Raw genomic sequence first — 21768 nt, 5'->3', positions numbered from 1 at the left:
GGGCTCTCAGACTAGTCTGGGGTCTGATCAAGATGAAGGAGATTCTAAGTAGACCTCTAACTCGGCCCCACCCCTGTGCCCTTGGTGGCGTCATCCTGGAAAGACCCTCCTTTCTGCAGGATGGGAGACCCCCAGCTCCCACTTCCTTCATCCCTGAATCCAGACACGTCGGGAGGGAGGGGCCCACAGTCCCCGGTCCTGATTCTCCTGAGGACCACTCCACCTGCCCCCAGAAAGGGATGAAGTGAAGGGACAGACAGACAGAAACGGAGAGAAGAGTTGGGCGACTCCTGGACTCTGTGAGCTCCAGGGGTGGACAGCACCCGGCTAGCCTCCCCAGAAGATGCCCAGGCCAGGACTTGGGAGAGAATGTTCAGAGTCAAGGCCCTGCTGTTCCCTGTACTCCCTTCCCTCTACTCAGAGAAACTGCCCAAAGCGTAAGGTCCCCAAGATCATATTACACAGGGGCCTGGGTAAGCCCACCCCTGACCCTCCGTGAGTCGTGAGTCGTGAGCTTCGTGACTGGGCCCTGACTTGCCAAACTGACCCTGTGTGTTCTGCCCTCTGCCCTTTGGCCTCTGCCCTCTGCCCTCTGCAGTATAATGACTACATCCACTACATCGAACCTTGTTTTAAGGGGATCTTGGTCCAGGCAGATCGGGACAACCGAGAGGTGGGTGTACCCAGAGCCCGTCTGGCTTCTCCTTCCAGGGGTGGGGGTGGCCTTGCCCCCGGCCACTCACGGCCTCTCAGCTTCTCCTGGAGGCTTCTGAGAAACCTCTGCTGCAGACATCCAGCTGTGAAATTAGGGGATGGGTCCTGCAGTCATGCTCTTCTGGGCAAGTAGCTCTGCACAGCCTCTGAAAGTACCACCAATGGTGAAAGTTCCCAGGCCCAGCGACCGCTGACCCTCCTCTAACTTCTTGTCTCCAACAGCACTTCAAACAGCTGGTGGACGAGTTGATGGTCAAAGGTGTGGGGGTCGTGGACCGAGCCCTCCGTGAAGCCTTCCAGATCCTGCAGCAGGTCTGATGTGTCTTGGGGAGCACGGGGCAGGGATGGGGCAGAGGAGGCAGGGAGTCACAACCACATCTCCCCACAGTTCCAAGAGGCCGGGCAAGGAAGCCTGTGCAACCAGGCCATCATGCTGATCACCGATGGTGCTGTGGAAGACTATGAGCCGGTGCTGGAGAAGTACAACTGGCCAGACCGCAAGGTTCCTCTCGGGGAGGGGTGTCGGGGAAGGGGGTGCCGGGGGAGTGCCTCCTCCTGCCGTGTCTGCATGCTTGGCCCATGAGACCCAGGGTGACGTTCAAACATTAGGGTGACCGCAGAGCCCCACTCGAGGGCACAGAATATGGTGGGGGTGGAATACTGTGGGCTGTGAGCCTCACCAGGCAGACCTCCACACCAGGCAGGCATCCCCCGTACCATGAGCCCAGGCCCTGGGCCCTTCCTAATTAGAAGGGCTGAAAGCGCACAGTCCAAAGCCCAGACCTAGACCCAGATGCGGCCAGGTCCCTAATGGCTGGGATTTGATGAGCCTACCGGGTTTCATCCACCAGGTCCGGGTCTTCACCTACCTGATTGGGAGGGAAGTGAGTTTTGCTGACCGCTTGAAGTGGATCGCCTGCAACAACAAAGGTGGGTGATGCCATGTGAGCCAGAGTGTCTGGGGCCTCTCCTGAGCACAGGTGCTGAGCCAGGGCTCTGGTGCAGAACCCAAAGCGGAGGTGACTGCATCCACCCGCTTCCTCCTCAGACAATCAAGATGGGTGCCGATTGCTCCTTGCAGGGCTCTCACCCCACGACACACCCCCTAAGACGCACCCAGAAGTCAGGACTTCGGGTCTGCAGAAGCGGGGGCCGTGTCTTCAAATGAGGTTTTACCCAAACTGCCACACAGAAAACCAGGCAGATGGGGGACCGACACTTCAATGTCGGTGCTCTCTGGTGTCCGGCCTCCATTCCAGCTGCTGCAGATGAAGCCCATGGGCTCGGTTCTGCTCCAGACTCAGGGCACAGGCCATCGCTTTCTGTAGAACAAGGCTCTGTGTATAGCAGCCCTCATCTCTTTCTGGCAAGAACCCGATACTCAGGCTTCATGGTGTTGACTCAGGCCCCTCGACCCCAGCAGGATGTCCGAGCACCTGCTCTGGACGGTCCCAGCCCTGGGAAATGGACGTGGTCAGGACGGCAGGGATGGCCCTGACTCTGTCCGGAAGACAGGGAGGTGGGGCGGGGAGACACACACGTGAGCCGTCAGTGAGGGGACGATCTGAACTGAGCTGTGGGCAGAGGGGCACAGGCTGCCCAAAGTGTGGGTGAGGGGCAGCCCTCCTGCATCTGGGGGCTCAGGGCAGGCCTCCTGAAGGATGTGTGTCTAAGGTGAGACATAAAGAAGTGGTAGGCGTGAGTCAGATGCACAGAGTGAGGAAGGGCATCAGAGTGTCTGAGACAAGAGGCGTCCTGGAAGTAAAAGCGGCCCAGCTCCCCAGAGCTGGGGAGAGCGTCCTGTGGGTGATGGTGTGCAGACACGTGCTAGACCAGTCACAGCCTGTACGGCATTTGCCTCAGCTGTAGCCCCTTCCCCATGACTGACGGGGACTGTGGTTAGAGAAAGGCGGAGGGAGGCTCTCTGCAAATAGACTTGAGGGGTGGGATGGGGGGCAGGCGGTGAGGAGTTCCAATATAAAATCAAAAATTAAATTTTGAAAAATGCTATATACTTGAAACTAACACAGCCTATCCCTTTTCCAGTGGATCTTCCCGACCCAGGAATCAAACCGGGGTCTCCCACATTGCAGGCAGATTCTTTACCAACTGAGCTATCAGGGAAGACATAAATCAACTAGACTCCAATAGAAAATAAAAAATTAAAATATGCAGGACAGAGCTGTCTGCCATGGGGTTCACCCCTGCAGGACAGCCCTTCAGGGGGTGAGGGGCAGGCTTGTGCCCTGAGTTGAGGCCCTGCTGCTCCCAGGGCAACTCTAGATCTTGAGGGGGTGGGGGTTCTCCCAAGTCCAGGCAGGGCCAGGCCTTCATGTCCTGGCAGCACCACTGCCCCAGGAGAGGGCGGCCTCGGGAGAAGCAGCGCCCAGTGCCTGACCCAGGGCAGCTCCCAGCCAAGAGCTGTCAGCAGCTGGGGGCGTGCTCCTCGCGTCCACGGCCACCCTCTCCCCGACCAGGGTACTACACGCAGATCTCCACACTGGCGGATGCCCAGGAGAACGTGATGGAATACCTGCATGTGCTCAGCCGGCCCATGGTCATCAACCACGACCACGACATCACCTGGACCGAAGCCTACATAGATAGCAAGGTGGGGCCCCAGGGAGCAAGCGGGGGCTCCTGGGTTGGGGAGGGGTGGGCAGAGCACCTCCTGGGGAGGCATTGTGGAGTGACCTCCCCACCAGGGGCCATCCCCCATTGGACAGAGACTTTAGCCCCAGACTGTCCCTCCTCCATGGTCCTTGCCTGCCTCCCTGTCCTCTCCCACCCACTCCAGGAAGAAAGGGGACTGACCAGTGGTTCAGACACTGCAGCTTAACCCAGCATCCTCCCTTGGACCACGGTACCCAGTGAGACTCTTGTAGGTCCCTCCCATGTAGGGCCAGACTTGTCAGGTAGACGGTCAGATGAAGTGTCTAGGAAAGGGACAGTCCTGTTGCTCCTCAAATCCCATCACAAACACAGACCGCCATGTCAGGTTGGGATTAAGAGAGACCTGGGAACGGTGGCTTCCATAGGAGGGACATGTGTTTCCCTCTCCCGTACAAGAAGCCTGGAGGTGGACGACGAGCTCCTTGGCCCCTCCCGCTGCCCCCTCCCCTGCCATCCTGGGGTCCACCTTGTGTAAGCGGCTACCGGGGCTCAGAATGGTGGCAGCCACATTCAAGGCTTCCGGTGGAGGAGGGAAGGGGCGCACACCCCACCTCTAAGGGAAATGTCCACAGAGTCTTACCGGACACTTAACCTGGCATCTCAGTGGCCAGAACTTGTGCCCCGGTGGCTCCTCGGCGTGGCTTCTTGCTGTCTGAGCCTTTGTTCCTGGGCTCGTGCACGGATGGACCTGTCCTGTGGGTGTGCCTGCCTCCTTGGCGTGGCCGAGACAAGAGACCTGGGTGAACGGGTTCAGGGCAGGACCACGGGCTCAGGGCTCTGAGACCCGCCCTGACTCAGGGCTTTGCTTGCTGTGGTGTCTGCCCCAGCTCCCCTCCAGCCCCTTCCCCTCTGGCCTTTCTGCCAACTCTCCTCCTCATTCAGAGAAGGAAAGCCTCTTTGCGGGCAGTCATGGTGACTTGGGTCCCCATCTGCAGACTCTGTCCTATCGCCCGCCCCCCCTGACAGTTCTCCACCCGCAGGCACAGAGCCTGGCGCTGCTGACCACCGTGGCCATGCCTGTCTTCAGCAAGAAGAATGAGACGGTGAGTGGCTGCTCATGAGCAGCTGCCCAGGTTAGAGCTGGGGCTGCCGGCCGGCTTCTTTAGACCCGGGGTTCTTGACACGGGCTCAGGGTCACCATGGTCGGGTGTAAACACAGGTTCCAGGCCCTGTGCCCCAGGAACCCACGTCTCTGGGTTGGGAGGGGCCGGCGGGATCCTCACTTCTGGAAGCTGCCCTATGATTCTGCTCGCCCAGCAGGTGCTGGCCAGCTGCTCTGGGCATGGGACCCTGCCTGGGGATCCTAGGCCAGAGGGGTCACCTGCCCAGCGTCCAGCAAAGCCACACTGACCCTGCAGGTGTGGGCAGGCTTTGACTTATCTGTGAAGGCTCTGGTGGGGGAGTCTGAGAGCCTCCCCTCCTCCGTCTGGCCGGAAAAACTTTCCTTACAGGCCCTGTGTGCTTCACAGCCCCACAGCCCTCAGATTAGGGTCCCCCCGGATCCCAGTACTTCAGCCTCTGCTGTGAAGGCTGATTATTCATTCAACTCTGTATTTCATTTAAATATTACAACTTCAGTGTTAATACAGGACAGTAATCTTCCCAGCATGACATTACTCCTGGGGGTCTCTTCTGCTAGGTTCTAGGTTTTTATTCCAGGATCTCAGCCTAAACTCTAACTGCAGAGCAAGGACCGCCTCAGGTGCAAGTGGCTTCCTCTTGTGGGTCTGGGAGGGCTGGGGGTCCAGCCTGGCCTCACGCATGGGAACCGGGTCCCCTGACACCGGCGTTTCCTTCCAGCGGTCCCACGGCATTCTCCTGGGCGTAGTGGGCTCTGACGTAGCCCTGAGGGAGCTGATGAAGCTGGCGCCCCGGTACAAGGTGAGCCTGGATCAGCCCCCGAGTGGGGCCATAGGCCCCCCCAGGAGCCACTTCAGCAGGCTCAGGAGCCTCCCTGCAGACAGCGTGGCTGAGACCAGAGCTGAGACGGAGTCTGCATTTCTCCTCCTAATGCCCCCTCCCCAGACACTCCACCCCTGACATGCCACCCCCATCCCCCACCCAGACATGCCCCCAGACACCGCCCCCCACATCCTGCCTTCCTGCCCCACACCCACACATGCCCCCCAGACATCCACACACACACACACACACACCCTCGATGTGCAGGCACAGAGCAGAGGGGACTGAGGCTGGGGCCCCTGGGATCCTTGGCCACATCAGCTGCATCCTGCTCTGTGGTCTCTGGCACTTCTCCCCATCCTGGTCCTCCTCCCTGCCCAGTCCCAGTCTTCCTGCACAAAGACCCCCTGATACCCCCTCGATCTCTGTCTCCCCAGCTCGGGGTGCATGGCTATGCCTTTCTGAACACCAACAACGGCTACATCCTCTCACATCCTGACCTCCGACCCCTGGTAGGTGCCAACCCTATTTGCTTTGACGTCTTAACCGTATGGGATTTGGGGGTAGTTCATGTGTGTGTGTTCAGTCATGTCTGACTCTCTGCGACCACATGGACTGTAGCCCGACAGGCTCCTCTGTCCATGGGATTCTCCAGGCATGAATACTGGAGTGGGTAGTCATGCCCTCTTCCAGGGGATCTTCCTGACTCAGGGTTCGAACTTGGGTCTTCCTAATTCTGGGCAGCTCCTTTACCATCTGAGCCGCCACACCCAGATTTGGGGGTAGTTTATAGAAACGGTTGAAACAGTGAATGGGTTCCATTTAAGAACCCAATATAGGGGCATCCCTGGTGGTCCTGTAGTAAAAGTCACAGGGAGACAGATTTCTGCTCTGGATGAGGGAGAACTTTCTAACAATTAGAGTCCCGAACCAGGACAAGCTCCTGGTCAAAGGAGATCTCCCTCCGAGGCCTGGAGCATCCATCGCGAATACTAGCCAGGGCCCCTCTGCCTTGGGTGAAGGAATGGCCGAGATGCTCTGGTTTATGGCTCTGCCCCACAGGCCTTCTGGAAGGGCTGGGCTTGAGCAGGGCCTTGTGTTAACCTCGTGTCTCTCCCCTGCCCGGCCCACTCAGTACCGAGAGGGGAAGAAACTGAAGCCCAAGCCCAACTACAACAGCGTGGACCTCTCGGAAGTGGAGTGGGAGGACCAGGCCAGAATGGTGAGTGGCGCAGGGAGAGAGGGTGGGTGGCTGGACGGCGGGGCCCGGGGGTGAGGAGTGCGTAGGTGCTGAGCTCACCCCACTCCCTCGGTGGAGACTTTCTGGGCCCAAAGCAGAAGTGGTGCTGCTAACAGATGGTTCTCCCTATGGCCCCAGAGAGATAACAGCTGCTCCCTCCGAGGTTGAAGGAGCTTGTGTCTGTAGCCGCAGAGGTTGGATTCAGGCGCCTGTAGGCCAGCCTTGTTGTCAGGAGCTCCTCCTGGAGGAACTTGTGTCTGGAGGGTCGGCCACAGTGTCCCTCGCTCATCAGCCCACTGGGAGCCTTATCTTGGTGAATTCTAGAATTCCAGCTAAGGGGAATAGAGCCCTGGAAGCAGATCTCTTTTCCCACCCTGGCTCTGCTCACAGGGGAAAGGGGAAAACCAAGCGTGTTCCCAGGGTTGACCTCTAAGCTAAGGCTCAGAGCCTCCACACTCTAGTGTGTGCCAAGCAACTGATTTTGTTTTCTTTCTCCTCGAAGCTGAGAACAGCCATGATCAACGGGGAGACCGGGTCTCTCTCCATGGACGTGAAAGTCCCGCTGGACAGAGGGGTAAGCGCTCCAGGAAAAGGCTGAGGTCTGGTCCCAGGATGTGGCATCCTGGTTAATTAAGGTTGGTGGTGTTGACAAGGGACCTGGCTGAATCAGAGTGTAAATCTTGAGAACTTGCTGGAGCCTGGAGGGCCCGAGTGAGGGACCCAGCCCAGCCAGCATCAGCCCCACGGAGCTTTGGCCAGAGAGTGACCCCTCTCCAGGGCTTGCCTCTCAGGGGCCTAGGGTGAAGCAGCAGCAAGCCCAGCCCTTCACGGGTCTTCTTTCTGCCTTGCATGGATGCTAAGTTGCTCAGTTGTATCCAACTCTTTGCGACCTTCCCAGACAAGAATACTGGGAGTGGGTTGCCACGCCTTCCTCCAGGGAATCTTCCCAACCCGGGAGTCAAACCTGCGTCTCTTATGTCTCCTACATTGGCAGGTGTGTTCTTTACCACCAGTGTCACCTGGGAAGCCCTCTTTCTGCCTTACCTGCCTGCTATGTGGCCCTTTTCTCGTTTATGGTGGAAAGGGGGAAGGTGTTAGTCGCTCAGTCGTGTTCAACTCTTTGCAATCCTATGGACTGTAGCCTTCCAGGCTCCGCTGTCCATGGAATTCTCCAGGCAAGAATACTGGAGTGGGTTGTCGTTCCCTTCTCCAGGGGATCTTCCCAATCCAGGGATCAAACCCAGGTCTCCTGCTTTGCAGGCAGATTCTTTACTGTCTGAGACACCAGGGAAGCCCCTGGAAACAGGGAAAGTGACAGTTAATTTTGCAAACTGTTAGCAGCTCTTGTAAAGCATGTCATCTGGGAAGAAGTTGAAAATTACTGCTGTTCCTCAGAGCTGATTTTCAGGACTGGGTCTACCCAGCGATGCCTTCCTGTCCCCACAGACTCGCTTGTCACTTACAAGGGATGGCTTCCTCTTTCAGTGTAAAAGGCCCCACTGGCTTGCACTTGACTCTGCATTGTCCCTTGACATATTTACAAATGTCACCCCTTCCCTCCCACTACTGCTGCCCTTTCGCCTCCGAGGGAAGAACATGGGCATCCGTCGGCAACAATTAGACCCAGGTTCTTTCACAGACACGGACTTTCCTGGAAGCCAAACACGGAAGCCCTGGGAAGGAAAGTAACTCTCTGCATTCCTTTTAGATGTGCAGGCTGGTTCTCACTGGGACCTGCGTCAGTTCTTTGGCCTCTGCCTGTTGTTTTCAAGCTCTGGACTGAGAGGGCCTCCCTCGGGCAGGCCGGTCAGCATCTCTGATGACCCATCAGGCCCAGCAGGTCCTTCTCGTGAGCCAGAAGAGGCAGGGGTGGCTTCCAGGCACCTCCACCCTTATCTCAACCAGACCTCCACTCACAGGCGTTGGGGTGCTCCCACCTCAAAAAGAGGAGAAATAAAGACAGTTTCAAATAAAGGAGATCAAAGTTCATCCCTAAGAGAAATACTTAAGGAAATTCCTCAGGCAGAAGAAAAATGACACAGATGGAAACTTAGATCAACACAAAGAGAAATGAGCAGCATTGGAAACGATGATTGCGTGGGTTAGGATAAGATTTCATTCGTTCTTTTAACTTCTCAAAAAGACTACAGTTTAAAGGGAAAATGTTGACATTGTGTTGTGGGGTTTGTAATGTGAGCAAATGTAAGATAACAGCCGCACGGAGGGAAGTTACCCCATCGCATTAACACACGGAAGAAACCAGCACGTGGCTACCCCAAAGCATGCTGAACACACTTGACAAATCTTCATTGGAAGCAGAAGGAAACATCTGCAGTCTGATTAAGAAAAAACCGTGTGTGGAAAAGTTCACTTCCAGTGGTGAATGACTGAACACTTTCTGAGACTGTGAACTTGGTAAGGTGTCTGGTTTCACCACTTGCGTTCAACATTGCTGGGGGCCTGGCAAGAACCTGTCTTTGTAATAAGGCCGGGAAACAAAACAAAAGCCATGAACAGTAGAGAGGAGAGAGTAAAGCTATCTTCATTCACAGCAAGATAATTGTTCACATAGAAAATCCCCCGAATTTGCAAAACAGCTGCTGGAACTAATAGATAAATTTAGCCAGTTCACAGAACACAGAGTCACTGTTATAAAAATCAATTATACTTTTATATATAGCCAGAAACATTTGCAAAATGAAAATACTTTTGAGTTCCAATTTCCACAGCACAAATAGGAATAAATCTTACATATATGACCTCTACACTGAAAGCTACGTAACACTGCAGAAAGCATGTCAAATAAAAAATTAAATAAATAGGAACGATAACCATGTTTATGGATTGTAAGATCAATACTCCTAAGATGTCTATTCTCCCAAAATTAACCTATAGATTCACTATAATCCCAATAAAAAAATCTAACAGACTTCTAGACATAGAAGAAGGTGATTTTAAAATTTATATGAATATGCAATATCTCCTTCAGTCCATTCTGAAGGAAATCAGCCCTGGGATTTCTTTGGAAGGAATGATGCTAAAGCTGAAACTCCAGTACTTTGGCCATCTCATGCGAAGAGTTGACTCATTGGAAAAGACTCTGATGCTGGGAGGGATTGGGGGCAGGAGGAGAAGGGGACGACAGAGGATGAGATGGCTGGATGGCATCACTGACTCAATGGACGTGAGTGTGAGTGAACTCCGGGAGTTGGTGATAGACAGGGAGGCCTGGTGTGCTGCGATTCATGGGGTTGCAAAGAGTCGGACACAACTGAGCGACTGATCTGATGAATATGCAAAAGACCTAACATGGCCAAAACTATGTTGAAAAAGAAGGACAAATTCTTTTTGTTGAATGAGATGGATGATTCACAGTATCTGATTTCAAAGCTTACTTCAAAGCTGCAGTAACCAAGCAGAGTGGTATTGACATGTGAATAGACAAATGGATCCATGGAACAGAGACTACAAAAATAAAGTACACAGAAAAACACTCAAGTCGCCAGCATATTTTCGATAAAGACACCTTGGCAAATCAATGGAGAAAGGAAAGACTTTTCAACAAATGGTGCCGGAACAATTGAATAAATGTATCAAAAGTCACTGAGATATACTCATACCATACACAAAAATTAATTTGAATGCCGCTCAATTACAAAGCTCTCAACGTACAAGCTAAAACTATAAGGCTTCTAGAAGAAAATGCAGATGAAAAATCTTTACAACCTGAGGTTATGTAGTTTTCTTTGACAAAATATCAAAGGCATTAAACATAAAATAACATTTGAAAAATTGAATTTCATCAAAAAACAGTTCTGTTCATCCAGAGACACAATTAAGAAAATGAAAATCCAGACACAGACTCTGTCCAGACCATAAAGAACTTCTCCAGATTACTAACAAAAAGTCTAACAATGTAATTTTAAAAATGTGGGCAAGACACTTTAGCAGACCTTTTAGAAATGAAGAGACACGACCAACAAGCCCATGAAAAGCCCAACCAGCAACTTTAGTTGTCAGGGAAATGCAAATTAAAACTACTTCCATACCCTCTAACATAACTACAATTTGAAAGACCGATAATTCTGGCAAAGATGTGGAGACATTGGAGTTCATACATTGCTAGTGGAAGTATAACAAAATAACTTGGGGAAGTTGGCAGTGTTTTATAAAGGCAAACATAATTTGCATATTTTGCAAAGGAATTCCTTCCCTGGTACTTACCAAGAGAAATGAAGACACACGTCCACAAGAAGAAAGCTCACAGCAGCTTTATTCAAAACAGCCCTAAACTGGAAACACCCCGGATGGCCACGCACGAAGGGCAGACCTAGCAGTACACCATGGTTTGCTGTCCTTGAAGTACTTACTCCTCGGAGGGAAAGGAACAGAGCACTGACGCCCCAACAACACGGGTGGGTCTCAGGGACACTCCGTGGAGCAGAAGTGGCTGCAAAAGGGCTCGTGCTGTGAGAACAGCAAACCGAAGCTGTGGGGATGGAGGTCAGGGCAGAGCTCGTCCAGGAAGGCGGGGGCTGACCGGAAGAAGGCAGAGCCAACCTTGGGGCTGCACACAATCCCTATCTCAACCCAGGAGGTAATCCCACAGCAGCATGTGTTTATCAAAACTGATGAAATGATACATCTAGATGTGCGCATTTCAACTTTTTATTCAATTAAAAAAAAAGAGAAAGGAAAAAAATGTTAATGCTCCCCAGTTTCAGACTCAAACCAGCCCCACTTGGAGCCCATCAGTGCCCTGGCTGGCCCCCAGCTGCCCCCATGGCTCCCAGACCTCCCACCCAACTGGGAGAGGGTCTGCCTGAAGCAGAGAGGGCCAGAGGGCATCAGGCAGGATGAGGCCCGAGCTGGGAACTGTCCTTTCTCGTTTGGTCCACTGCTGGTTTCCTATTGAAACAAACCTTTTTTGCTACCTTCTCGCTCTGTGTCCCATCCAACATCTTACTCCAGTTTCCAACCCAGAAGAAAAGCCTGAAAAAAGGCAAAGGGGATAAGGACAGCCCCATGGCCAAGTGCAGTGTGCGGCTTTCCCAGAGGCATCCAAGTGTGTGCAGATGGTACAGCCTATGGGGCACCAGAGCCCAAGTCAACCTTGCCCTTCTCGCCCACTATAAACACCCTCACCACCTCCCAGCAGCCCACTGGGGATGGTCTGATTTACAAACGGAATGCGATGCCCAAGAATGTGAGGTCACTCACCCAAGCTCACCAGCCCGCGAATGACCAGTGGGGCTTAGACCAGGGCTGTATGATGCCTGTGCCTATCTTAGCTGCAGTGCATACCCCCCGATGCCCTGACTTGTGCAAATTCAACTCAGTTCAACATGGCAGCTTTGAAAGGAAAGAGAAGCTGTGAAAGGCAGCAAGGCCTGGAGGGGTCTGGACTCCAGAGGCGAGCGGTTCCTGGTGGGAAGTACAAGTGTGAGCTCAGCCAGCAGCCTGCGCTGGTCCCTCCTGAAGCACGGCCACCGGCCAGCACAGGGGCCACCAGCCAGCCAGGCTTTCTAGGTTTCCATTTCTGTTAACTGACAGTAACTGAGATTTCAAATTTCCATTCCTGAGTGGTACACATGGTAACTCATGGCCCCATATGGACAGTGCAGTCTGGTCTATGGCCCTCAGTCAGGCACACCTTCCCCAGGGCTGCAGTGTCCTGGTGGGAAAAGGTCTTGGGGGGGGCGGGTGGGCAGGGCGGGGCACCAGGCGGCACATGGGGAGGGAGGGAGAGGTGGTTGGCACTCCCTCCCCAGCCGGCACACTTCCCTGGTGCCTCTTTCAGAAGCGAGTTCTTTTCTTGACCAACGACTACTTCTTCACGGACATCAGTGACACACCTTTCAGGTGAGGGGCCTGGATCTTACTTGCGGGGGCTGGGGGCGGGGTACAATGTCAGGGCCAACCGCTCAGGTGGGACTTTCAGGTCTGGGACTGGATTCACTCATAAGTAGTTGGCAATTTTGTGATAACAGAAAAAGACCCAGGTCTGCACTCGGGAAAACTGAGGTCTACACCTGCTTTGCTGTGTGACTCGGTGTTGCAGTATGGCCCAGTGTTCAGGGCCAGGAGCTAAACTAAGCTGGAATCCCAGCTCCGCCACTCATAGGCTGTGTGATCTTAGGCAAGTTACTTAACTGCTCTATGCCTCAGATGTCTCATCTATAAAATGGGGGGTGATAATAATAGCTGCTTCTCTTCAGTATTGAGAGAATTATTAATAAATGTCATGCTCTACCGGAGGTCTTAAAGCCATGCAATTGTAAGTAGTTGTAAGATGAAAGGTAAGCCTTGAAGGTCTCTCAGTTTCCCTCCCATTATATAAGTGTTCAGCTTAGCATCACACGTGCACAGAGCAAATGCCCCTATTCCTGAATTCCCCATCGCTCGATGAAGGGTGGTCCCCAGTCCCGACTGGTCCCTGGGATGCCTACAGGAACTTGTGACATTGTGTCCAGATCCTTCCTTCCTTACTTGGGATTCCTGAGGTGGGGCCCAGGCGCTAAGACCCTATAAACCCCCTAGGTGGTTCAGGTATCAGCCAAGCCTCAAAAGATGATCTTCCAGGAGGGAGAGGAAGGCGAGGTGGGATTCTCCAGGCAGGAGGGGCCTCCCTGACCACGGGACATGTGGGACCCTGAGACCCTTCTCCATCCTCGGAGCCCCCGAGAGGTCCAGGGTGAATCCAACAGAACGGGAGTGGAGGGGGCCTTGCTCTCTCTTGTCCAGGTCCTTCTCAGAAAGACGCTGATGACAGAGCAGAAGTCTTTGCCAGGGTTCAGGGAGGGAGGCACTCAGAGCCAGGGCGGGGTGGGGGCGGCGGGTTGTACTCACTGTCATGGGCTGTGCGCTCGGAGGGTCCGAGGTTGGGGGGCAGCAGGCCGGGCCCCAGCTGACCTCTAGCCTGTGTCCTCTGCTCTGCCTGCAGCTTGGGGGTGGTGCTGTCCCGAGGTCATGGAGAATACATCCTCCTGGGGAACACGTCGGTGGAAGAAGGTGGGTCGGCCAGTGCCCAGGACCTCTGCACAGTTCTGAGGAAAACTAGGTTCTCCAGGGACACAGGGCAAGGCCAACCCAGCCGGGGCTCTGTGGGCCAGGCTGTGCAGCCAGAGGGGCCTGTGTGTCCCAGTGCGGGCCTCTGTGCTAAGGGTGTGGCCCCGGACATACACAGCCCTGGGTTCAGCTGGGCACGATGAAGCCAGGCGAGCCACGGCTTCCTCAAGGGCGATCCCAGGGGGCAGGGTGCGGACAGGAGGTGTTGGGATGGAAGGCATTTAGAGAGCAACATGACCACGACACCATCAGGCTCCATGCTGAGCCTATCTCTGCCTGAGAACCCGCCAGGATGCGGCTGGCCCTCCCTGCCCCTGAAGCTGCTTTTAAAGCACTGGGTCTGTGAGCCCCGGACCGAGCACAGATTCTGCTTTCAGGCCTGCATGACCTGCTTCACCCAGACCTGAGCCTGGCCGGCGACTGGTGAGGACCCGGGGGCTGGCGCAGTGCAGAGCGGGGATGGGAGGCAGAGGGGACTCGGGGTAATGGGCTCTGCCGGGTTTCCAGGATCTACTGCATCACGGACATCGACCCAGAGCACCGCAAGCTGAGCCAGCTGGAGGCTGTGGTACGCTTCCTGACCCAGGAGGACCCCGCCCTGGAGTGTGAGTGTCCCTTGGCCTGAGCTCAAGACTCCGCGGGGATGGAGGGCTGGGTGGAGGCTGGAGTGCTGTGCTTGCAGAGCTCACAAATGGCTCAGGGAGACCAGAGAGACCCCCTGGAACTAGAGGACACAGCCAGCCCCCCGGGCCACACCAGTGACGAGGGCTCTGAGACCTGTAAGGGCACGGGTGTGTCCCCGTGGCAGGGACTAGGGTCCCGTTAAGCCTCTGTCCCCTGGGCACTGTTAAGGGCCCACAGTGATGGGCACTGGCCTGCCCATCATGTTTGTCCCCGTCACCCAGTAGGGCCCCCCAACCCCGCTCCCCAGCCAGCATGCAAGGTAAGACTCCCTCAAGGCATCATCTCCTGCAGCCTGTGATCTGTGAGTGTTCCCTTAGCCGGGTCCAGGTAACCCCAAGTCCCTGCACGAATGCAGGACCACCCTCCACTGGGTCCCACTTCTTCCTCTTCAGAAGGAGGTGTGGATCATCCTGTCACATCAGTGTCCCCCCGAGAGAAGTCCCCACCTCCCATGCCATTCTGACAAGGCCTCATTCATTCATTCATTCGTTCATTCCACTCTCAAGTCTGTGCCAGACATGTTCTCCAGCCAGCCGGGTGGGGTGAGGGTGGTGGTGTTCATCAGTGAAGCTTCTGATGACTGCAGACCAGGCCGAGCGATCACAGAGTCCGCGGGTCGGGGGAGAAGCCAGGTGATGGGACCAGCACTTGAGTGGATGTAGGCTAGTCCTTGCAGGCGTGATGAGGCCATGAGTAGGTATTGTGTGGGGAAGGCGGGCCCTCATCAGGGGCGTCACTCAAGCTGCGGGTAAAAGGACCCGCCTCATGGCAGTCCTCTGGGGCCATGAGAACTCGGGGTCGTAAAGGGAGCTGCTGGTCTCTGTGCAAGTGTAAGCGCCAGATTGCATGCCATCCACAGGGTGTCCGTTGTGTGGATTTCACCGCAATAAACATCAATAAACGTTTTAGAGAAAGGAAGGGAGAGAAAGGGCCACCCAGGCAGACAGGGCGGAAGCATTAGACCAGGTATGCAGAGGCCCCAAGGCCAGTTTTTGGGGAGGGGAGGCAGGGGCAGCTGGCAGGCAAGCCTCCTGAGGAGCCTGAGAGCTGGAGAGGCCTGGGAATCGCTGAGTTCTGCCCACACACTGGGGCCGAGGACATGGCCTCCCGGCCTCCGGAGACGACCTCCTCCGGCAGAGAGCAGGGGCTCTGAGTGTTCCAGACCTTCTGTGAGGCACCTCTAGACCCTGAGGGTCAGGGCTCCTGGGCAGGGGGTGGGCGCCCACATCATCGCAGGGGAGTAAGCGGATGGTGTCTGGACTTTGCCCCAGGTGACGAGGAGCTGCTGCAGGAGGCGCTGTTTGACGCGGTGGTCACGGCCCCCATGGAGGCATACTGGACGGCACTGGCCCTCAACAGCTCCGAGTAAGTCCTGGTGCAGCTGGGTCCTGCCCCTGGAGTCCCTGGGTCAAGGCAGGGCCTCCCATGACCTGGTGGGTGGCTCAGGAGACCACCCAGGCCCTTTGGCCTAAGAAGAGGGGAGGGTGGGAAGACATGGGGGGTCACACTCATAGACGTGGGAAGACGGCGACCCTCACAGCCCCCCGGGGCAGCAGGGACTTGGCAAAGCTTCCACTGAGGAAACATCCATACCACACCCTGTAGCCCAGTTCCCAGAACCCTTCCCTTGGTGCCAGGCTCCAACTGGCAGGGGCAGGGGGGACAAGCATCAGCCCAACTGCCCCCGAACAGCACAGCTCAAGCATTTGGGGCCCGTTTCCAGCTGGTGAGATTGAGGCTGCATGTGGTACAAAAATGACCTTGGTGAGTCCTCTCTTCCTCTGCTCCTCTTCACCTGGGGCTCTGGTGTCTCACGGGAAGGTGGAAAGAAGAGACAGATGTGAGTGTGTGAGCGCACACATGAGTACCAGGAGGGGGTTAGGCACTGCTAGCTGAAGGACGCAGGGGCCACACCTGTTCTTGAACAGTAAGAGTCAACATTCACATCCCAGCGATGTCAGATCTCTCCTAGACATTTAATAATCAGTGCTTCCTCTTGAAAACACCAACAGAATCTTACAGGAACAAGCACTTAATTAAAAAAGCAAGACGTGGAACAGTGCATGGTGATATGCTCCCGTTTCTGTTAAAGGGGCAGAAACATAATAGGTAGGGGGAATGTGTACATATATAAATCTATGGAAGACTGTGTAGGAAACAGTCCTCACTGGCTGCTCTGGGTAAAAGCACAGACAACTGACCCCAGGACAGAGAGATTTTCTCTATATAATTTTTGGTACCATGTTGAGTCCGTGTGAATATGTGTGCATGCTCAGTCCCTCCATTGTGTCCTACTCTGCAACCCCATGGACTATAGCCCACCAGGCTCCTTTGTCCTTGGGATTCTTTAGACAGGAATAACTGGAGTGAGTTGCCACGCCCTCCTCCAGGAGATCTTCCTGACCCGGGGATCGAGCCCCCATCTCCTGCATTGGCAGGCAGATTCTTTACCATCTGAGCCACCTGGGAAGCCCTGTGTTATCTATTCGAAATTAAATGAAACTAAAGAATGAAGGATATGGTGGGCCAGCACTGCTCCAAGTACTTAGTGTACATGAAGCCATTTGATCCTCACAACAACCTGACAAATAGATCCTATCATTATCCCCATTTTACAGATGAGGAAACCAAGGCCGAGTGAGATAAGCAACTTGCCCAAGGTCCTCTGCCTCATTAGTGGCAGAGCCAGAGGCAAAACTAGGCAGCGTGTTTTCAGAGTCTGGACTCTTGGCCCCCTGTACTGTCCTGCCTTCGACCATGGGGGGTGGGTCATTGGGTTTGGTGAGAAGAGTCACAGTCTTTATGTTTCCAAGTTCAGAAATTAGCTGATGTTTTTAATGTCAGGGGGACATTGAGGAGCAAATATTCTTGACCAGGGAGTACGTCAGGAAAGATGACCTGGGGTAATCAAAAGAGCACGGTATTGGCAGAAAAACAGAGACATGGATCAATGGAACGGAACTGAGAGCCCAGAAATACGTGGATAACTCCTACTTGACAAAGGAACAAATAATATACACTGGAGAAAGGATAGTCTCTTTAACAAATGTTGTCGGGAAAACCGGACTGCCACACACAAAAAGAGAAAGAAAGAAAAGAAAAGAAATTATAGACCACTGTCTCACACCATAAACAAAAATCAACTTAGAAGCATTAAAGACTTAAATATAAGACCTGGAACCATAAAACTCCTAGAAGAAAACATAGGCAGTGTGCTTCTTAACATCAGTCTTTAAAAAAAAGTAATAATGGTATTTATTTATTTATTTTTGGATAAACTGAGTCTTCGCTGCTGTGCAGGCTTTTCTCTGGCTGCGGAGAGCGGGGGCTGCTCTCTATTTATGGTACTCAGGGCTTCTCACTGTGGTGACTTCTCTTTTGTAGTGCTCTAGGGTGCTCGGGCTTCGGTAGTTGTGGCTCCCAGGCTCTAGAGCACAGGCTCAACAGCTGTGGAACCCAGGCTTAGTTGCCTCACAGATGGTGGAAACTTCCTGGATCGGGGATCGAACCCGTGTCTCCTGGACTGGCAGGCGGATTCTTTACCACTGAGTCACCAGGGAAGCCCAGACATGAGTCTTGACAAGATCTTCCTAGATCTGTCTCTGCAGGCAAGTACAACGAAAGCAAAAGCCGACAAGTGGGATTACATCAAACTCCATAGAGAAACATGTGCATGCACGTGCCTACATATCTATGCTTACATTTTTTTAATGGAAGAATAAACGAGCAAGCAAAAAGCTTACTAATAAGAAGAAGGAAGGAGCAGAGGGGTGGAGACAGAAACAGATTCTTCTGAACATGGTTTACTTTGCATATTTGACTCTGGGACTGTGTAAATGATGTCATTATAAAATGAAATTAAATTTAAAAAATAAACTCTGAAAATTTGAAAGCAAGTGAAACAAACCTGGCTGTGAATCAATAACCACACAGCAGGGACTTCTGTCGAGGGACTTGAAAGCACAGAACTGTAAACTCTAAACAAATGAAAATCTTAAAAACTGTGTTCCATAAGCACATTTCTAGACACTATATTTATTGGCACTGTTATTCCAAACTACATGGATAAGCAGAGCAAATAGTGTCATTAATGTTGTTAGGAACAAGATTTTCAGCCAATGAGAAAAGAGGCACAAATATTTTTAAGCTGTTTTTTTTATGTGAACCATTTTTAAAGTCTTTATTGAATTTGTTACAATATCGCTTCTGGTTTTTGTGTTTTGGTTTTTTGGCCCCGGGGCATGCAGGATCTTAGCTCTCTGACTAGAGCTCAAACCAGCAGCCCTTGCACTGGAAGATGAATTTAAACCACTGGACCATCAGGGAAGCCCCACGGTGCAGATTTTTTAAATCAAAGAAGTTTAGATGGAACATTAAATATGGACTGGAAATATCAATGAACTCACGATGTATTTTCCCTGAAAGAAACAAAGAGGAGATCCTTGTCCACTGAAAGGGCCGACCTCAATGAGCACCCCAGACCCAACCACGTGGAGTTTCAGTGTCCACTCTAAGAAGCCCTCGCTGAAATGAGCCAGTGACCCTTGGAGAAGTGTCTGCTTCCAGGACCGGGGCAGGAGGTGGACAGAATGAGTCGGGGGCATCTCATCATCCCAAGTGCAAGTCAGTAAAGACTAAGGAGGTTGTGCTCACAGGACATTGGAGACAAACTGAAGAGGCTCTCACCGGCCAGACGAGGGGCAGGCAGACAGCACGAGTGGACCCACCAGGCGAGAGGCAGCAGATGTGGTAACAGCAGCTGTGGATCAGAGCACAATGAACACGTTAAAATCCTGGGTTCACTGTAATACTGAAAAAAAAGATCTCGGTCATCTTTGGAAGATGGCTATTATCAGAGAGACAAGTGATAACAAGTGTTTGTGAGGATGTGGAGAAAAGGAAACCGTTGTGCACAGTGAGTGGGAATGTAAACTGATTTTGCCGCTATGGAAAACAATGCGGAGGCTCCTCCAGAAATTTAAACAGCACTATCACACGATCCAGCAACCCCACTGCTGGGCGTTTATCCAAAGGAAGCAAAGACAGGCCATTGGGGAGATGTCCACACGCGCCTGTCCGCTGCTGTGCTGTTCACAGCAGCCAAGACATGGAAACAGCCTCAGCGTCCACTGGTGGATGAACGGACAAAGAGGAGATGTGGCGTATGTACTCAACGGACTATCACTCGGCCTGGAAAAAGAAGGGAATCTTGCCATTTGCAATGACATGTCTGAACCCAGAGGGCGGTATGTTAAATGAAATAAGCCAGACAGAGGCACGTGAATACTGTGTAGTATCACTTACATGTGGAATCTTTTTTAAAAAGGTAACTAACTCAGAAACAGTGAAAAAGTGATTGCTGGGGGCTGGAGGGGCGGTGGGGGAGGAGACAGGAGAAGGGGACAGACCTCATAAGATGAGTAGGGGCTGAGGGTGGTGATTCTACTCAGAACCCTGGGTTTTGTGACTGAGATGAGCAAAGAAAGTGGAACGTAAATGTTCACACACGCACACACATACATACACACATGCACACACACACACACACACACACACACACACACAACACATAAAAACACATGCACATACACACATGCACACACATACGCACGCACACACATAAACACACACACATAAACGTACACAAACATACACACATGCATGCATACACATGCACACACGCACATGCACGCACACACATGCACAAACACGCGTGCACGTACACACACGTGCACACACGTGCACACATACATGCGCACACACATGCACACACGTGCACACACACATACACACATGCACACACAATGGAGGGAATCCTTTCACAATATATAAATGTATCAAATCATCATGACACATGTTTAAACTACCTTACAATTTTATGTTAGTTATACGTTAGTAAAGCTGAAATCTGGGACTTCCCTGGTGATCCAGTTATTAAGACTCCACACTTCCAATGTAGGGGACGTGGGTTCGAACCCTTGTTGATCTAGGATCCCATGTGCTGCACAGTGTGGCCAAAAAATAAAAGGTAAATTTTTAAAAAACAGCTGAAATTTTTTAAAAAGTGATGACTTCCCATGTGGCGTGATCCCCATAGGGCCACTCTGGGCCTGTGAGAAGGCTCAGAGCCCTCCAGCCCACGGGCCCTCCCCAGATCTTGGTTTGCCCGGACTTCTCTGGATAGATGTGGAAGTCTGCTCCTCCCCAATCTCAGGAATAAGGCAAATATGTGAAACCGGCTTCATGGGACATGGTGCTGAGTGTGTGCTGGGAACAAGGAGTTACTTTCCTTAAGTCCTGGGGCTAAAACCTCTCTTCCTGAGTTCCTTCTGTCTGCCAGAGTCAGCCGCTGCCCCAAAGCTGAGTGCACGCAGCGGGCAGAGGCCCAGGGGGCCCCGAGCAAGGGGGGTCTCGCAACAGCAAAAGCCAGTGCCCGGCAGCCCCCGAGAGATCGACCGCAGGACCTGGCTCTGGGAGGGGCCTGTGGATCCTCCCCAGCGCCTGCCCTGGCCCAGTGTGATGCCACCTGCTTTGTCTGCCCACAGCGAGTCCGAGCAAGTGGTGGACATGGCCTTCCTGGGCACCCGGGCTGGCCTCCTCAGAAGCAGCTTGTTCGTGGGCTCCGAGAAGGTCTCTGACAAGTGAGTCCCGCCAGGCACCGGGAGCAGAGTCTCTGGGGTGTCACTGTGGTTAGTGAGCAGCCTAATGCTGGACTCCAGGAGTCGGGGGGACGAAGAGTTGGGGCTGACATACTGGGGAGCCAGAGAAACCTGCCTCCTACCCAAGCTCAAACCACCCTGGACAGGTCCCCAGCAGAGGAGGGAGACGTCACCCCAAGAGGGGAGCAGATGTGGGCCCCCACAGGGATGCGTCTCTGAGTGACCGGCTGGATCTGGTCGTGCCATCCTTGTTGACCACGTACCCCCTGCCCTGAGCCCACGATTCTGCCTCCCACTCCCACCCCAGGTTGACCAGGCAATGTCCAGAGACACTTCTGTTGTCACAGCTTGGGGAGAGGGGCTTGCTACCAGCAGCCAGTGGGTAGAGACCAGGGGTGCAGCCATGCACCCCTCAGAGCAGGGGGTGGCCCATGATGGTGTCCGCCCCAAATGTCTACAGTGCTGAGTCTGAGAAGCCCACTGCTGGTAAAGCCTGAATTCCAGGAGAATCCCACCCAATCTGGGACCACCCCACCAGCATGTCGTAAAGAGCAGAGATGGACATGAATGAGCCCCCCTGCGACTGTATGGTTTCCTCCCGCAGACATGCTAATTACCCAACAGAGGAATCAAGGTGTTTATCCAGAAGAAACACGAGCAGTTTACAGGGCGATGAAGGCCTTTCATTAGGCAGAACCCCTGCTCTTCCCGCGCTGTGCCTGCTGATGCACCAGCATCTGATTCTGGAAAAGGCTGGAAGTGCCAGGGAGCATCGTCTGGGACAATGCCCGCTCAGGGGCTAATCTGTCCTGCCTATACCTCCACCAA

The 21768-nt window shown here is 53.4% G+C and overlaps 1 protein-coding gene across 1 annotated transcript in view; it reads left to right on the top strand.

Annotated features, from left to right (window-relative positions):
* Window positions 1–21768, top strand: part of CACNA2D4 (calcium voltage-gated channel auxiliary subunit alpha2delta 4) — a 67284-nt gene that overhangs the window by 11330 nt on the left and 34186 nt on the right. Inside the window, exons 10-25 of the mRNA XM_086402603.1 lie at window positions 599–673; window positions 937–1026; window positions 1103–1216; window positions 1566–1644; window positions 3192–3325; window positions 4368–4430; window positions 5188–5268; window positions 5727–5801; window positions 6425–6511; window positions 7032–7103; window positions 12330–12391; window positions 13473–13540; window positions 13975–14020; window positions 14105–14202; window positions 15553–15646; window positions 20827–20922. Coding sequence (XP_086258729.1) covers window positions 599–673; window positions 937–1026; window positions 1103–1216; window positions 1566–1644; window positions 3192–3325; window positions 4368–4430; window positions 5188–5268; window positions 5727–5801; window positions 6425–6511; window positions 7032–7103; window positions 12330–12391; window positions 13473–13540; window positions 13975–14020; window positions 14105–14202; window positions 15553–15646; window positions 20827–20922 — 1334 coding nt within the window. The remainder of the gene's footprint in view (window positions 1–598; window positions 674–936; window positions 1027–1102; window positions 1217–1565; window positions 1645–3191; window positions 3326–4367; window positions 4431–5187; window positions 5269–5726; window positions 5802–6424; window positions 6512–7031; window positions 7104–12329; window positions 12392–13472; window positions 13541–13974; window positions 14021–14104; window positions 14203–15552; window positions 15647–20826; window positions 20923–21768) is intronic.

This window comes from Bos grunniens, chromosome 5 (genome assembly GCF_055505025.1).
Source record: "Bos grunniens cultivar Pamir isolate PY7600 chromosome 5, Bosgru_T2T1.0, whole genome shotgun sequence".
In the NCBI taxonomy this organism is placed as follows: domain Eukaryota; kingdom Metazoa; phylum Chordata; class Mammalia; order Artiodactyla; family Bovidae; genus Bos; species Bos grunniens.
This window is presented reverse-complemented; position numbering and strand designations above follow the sequence as displayed.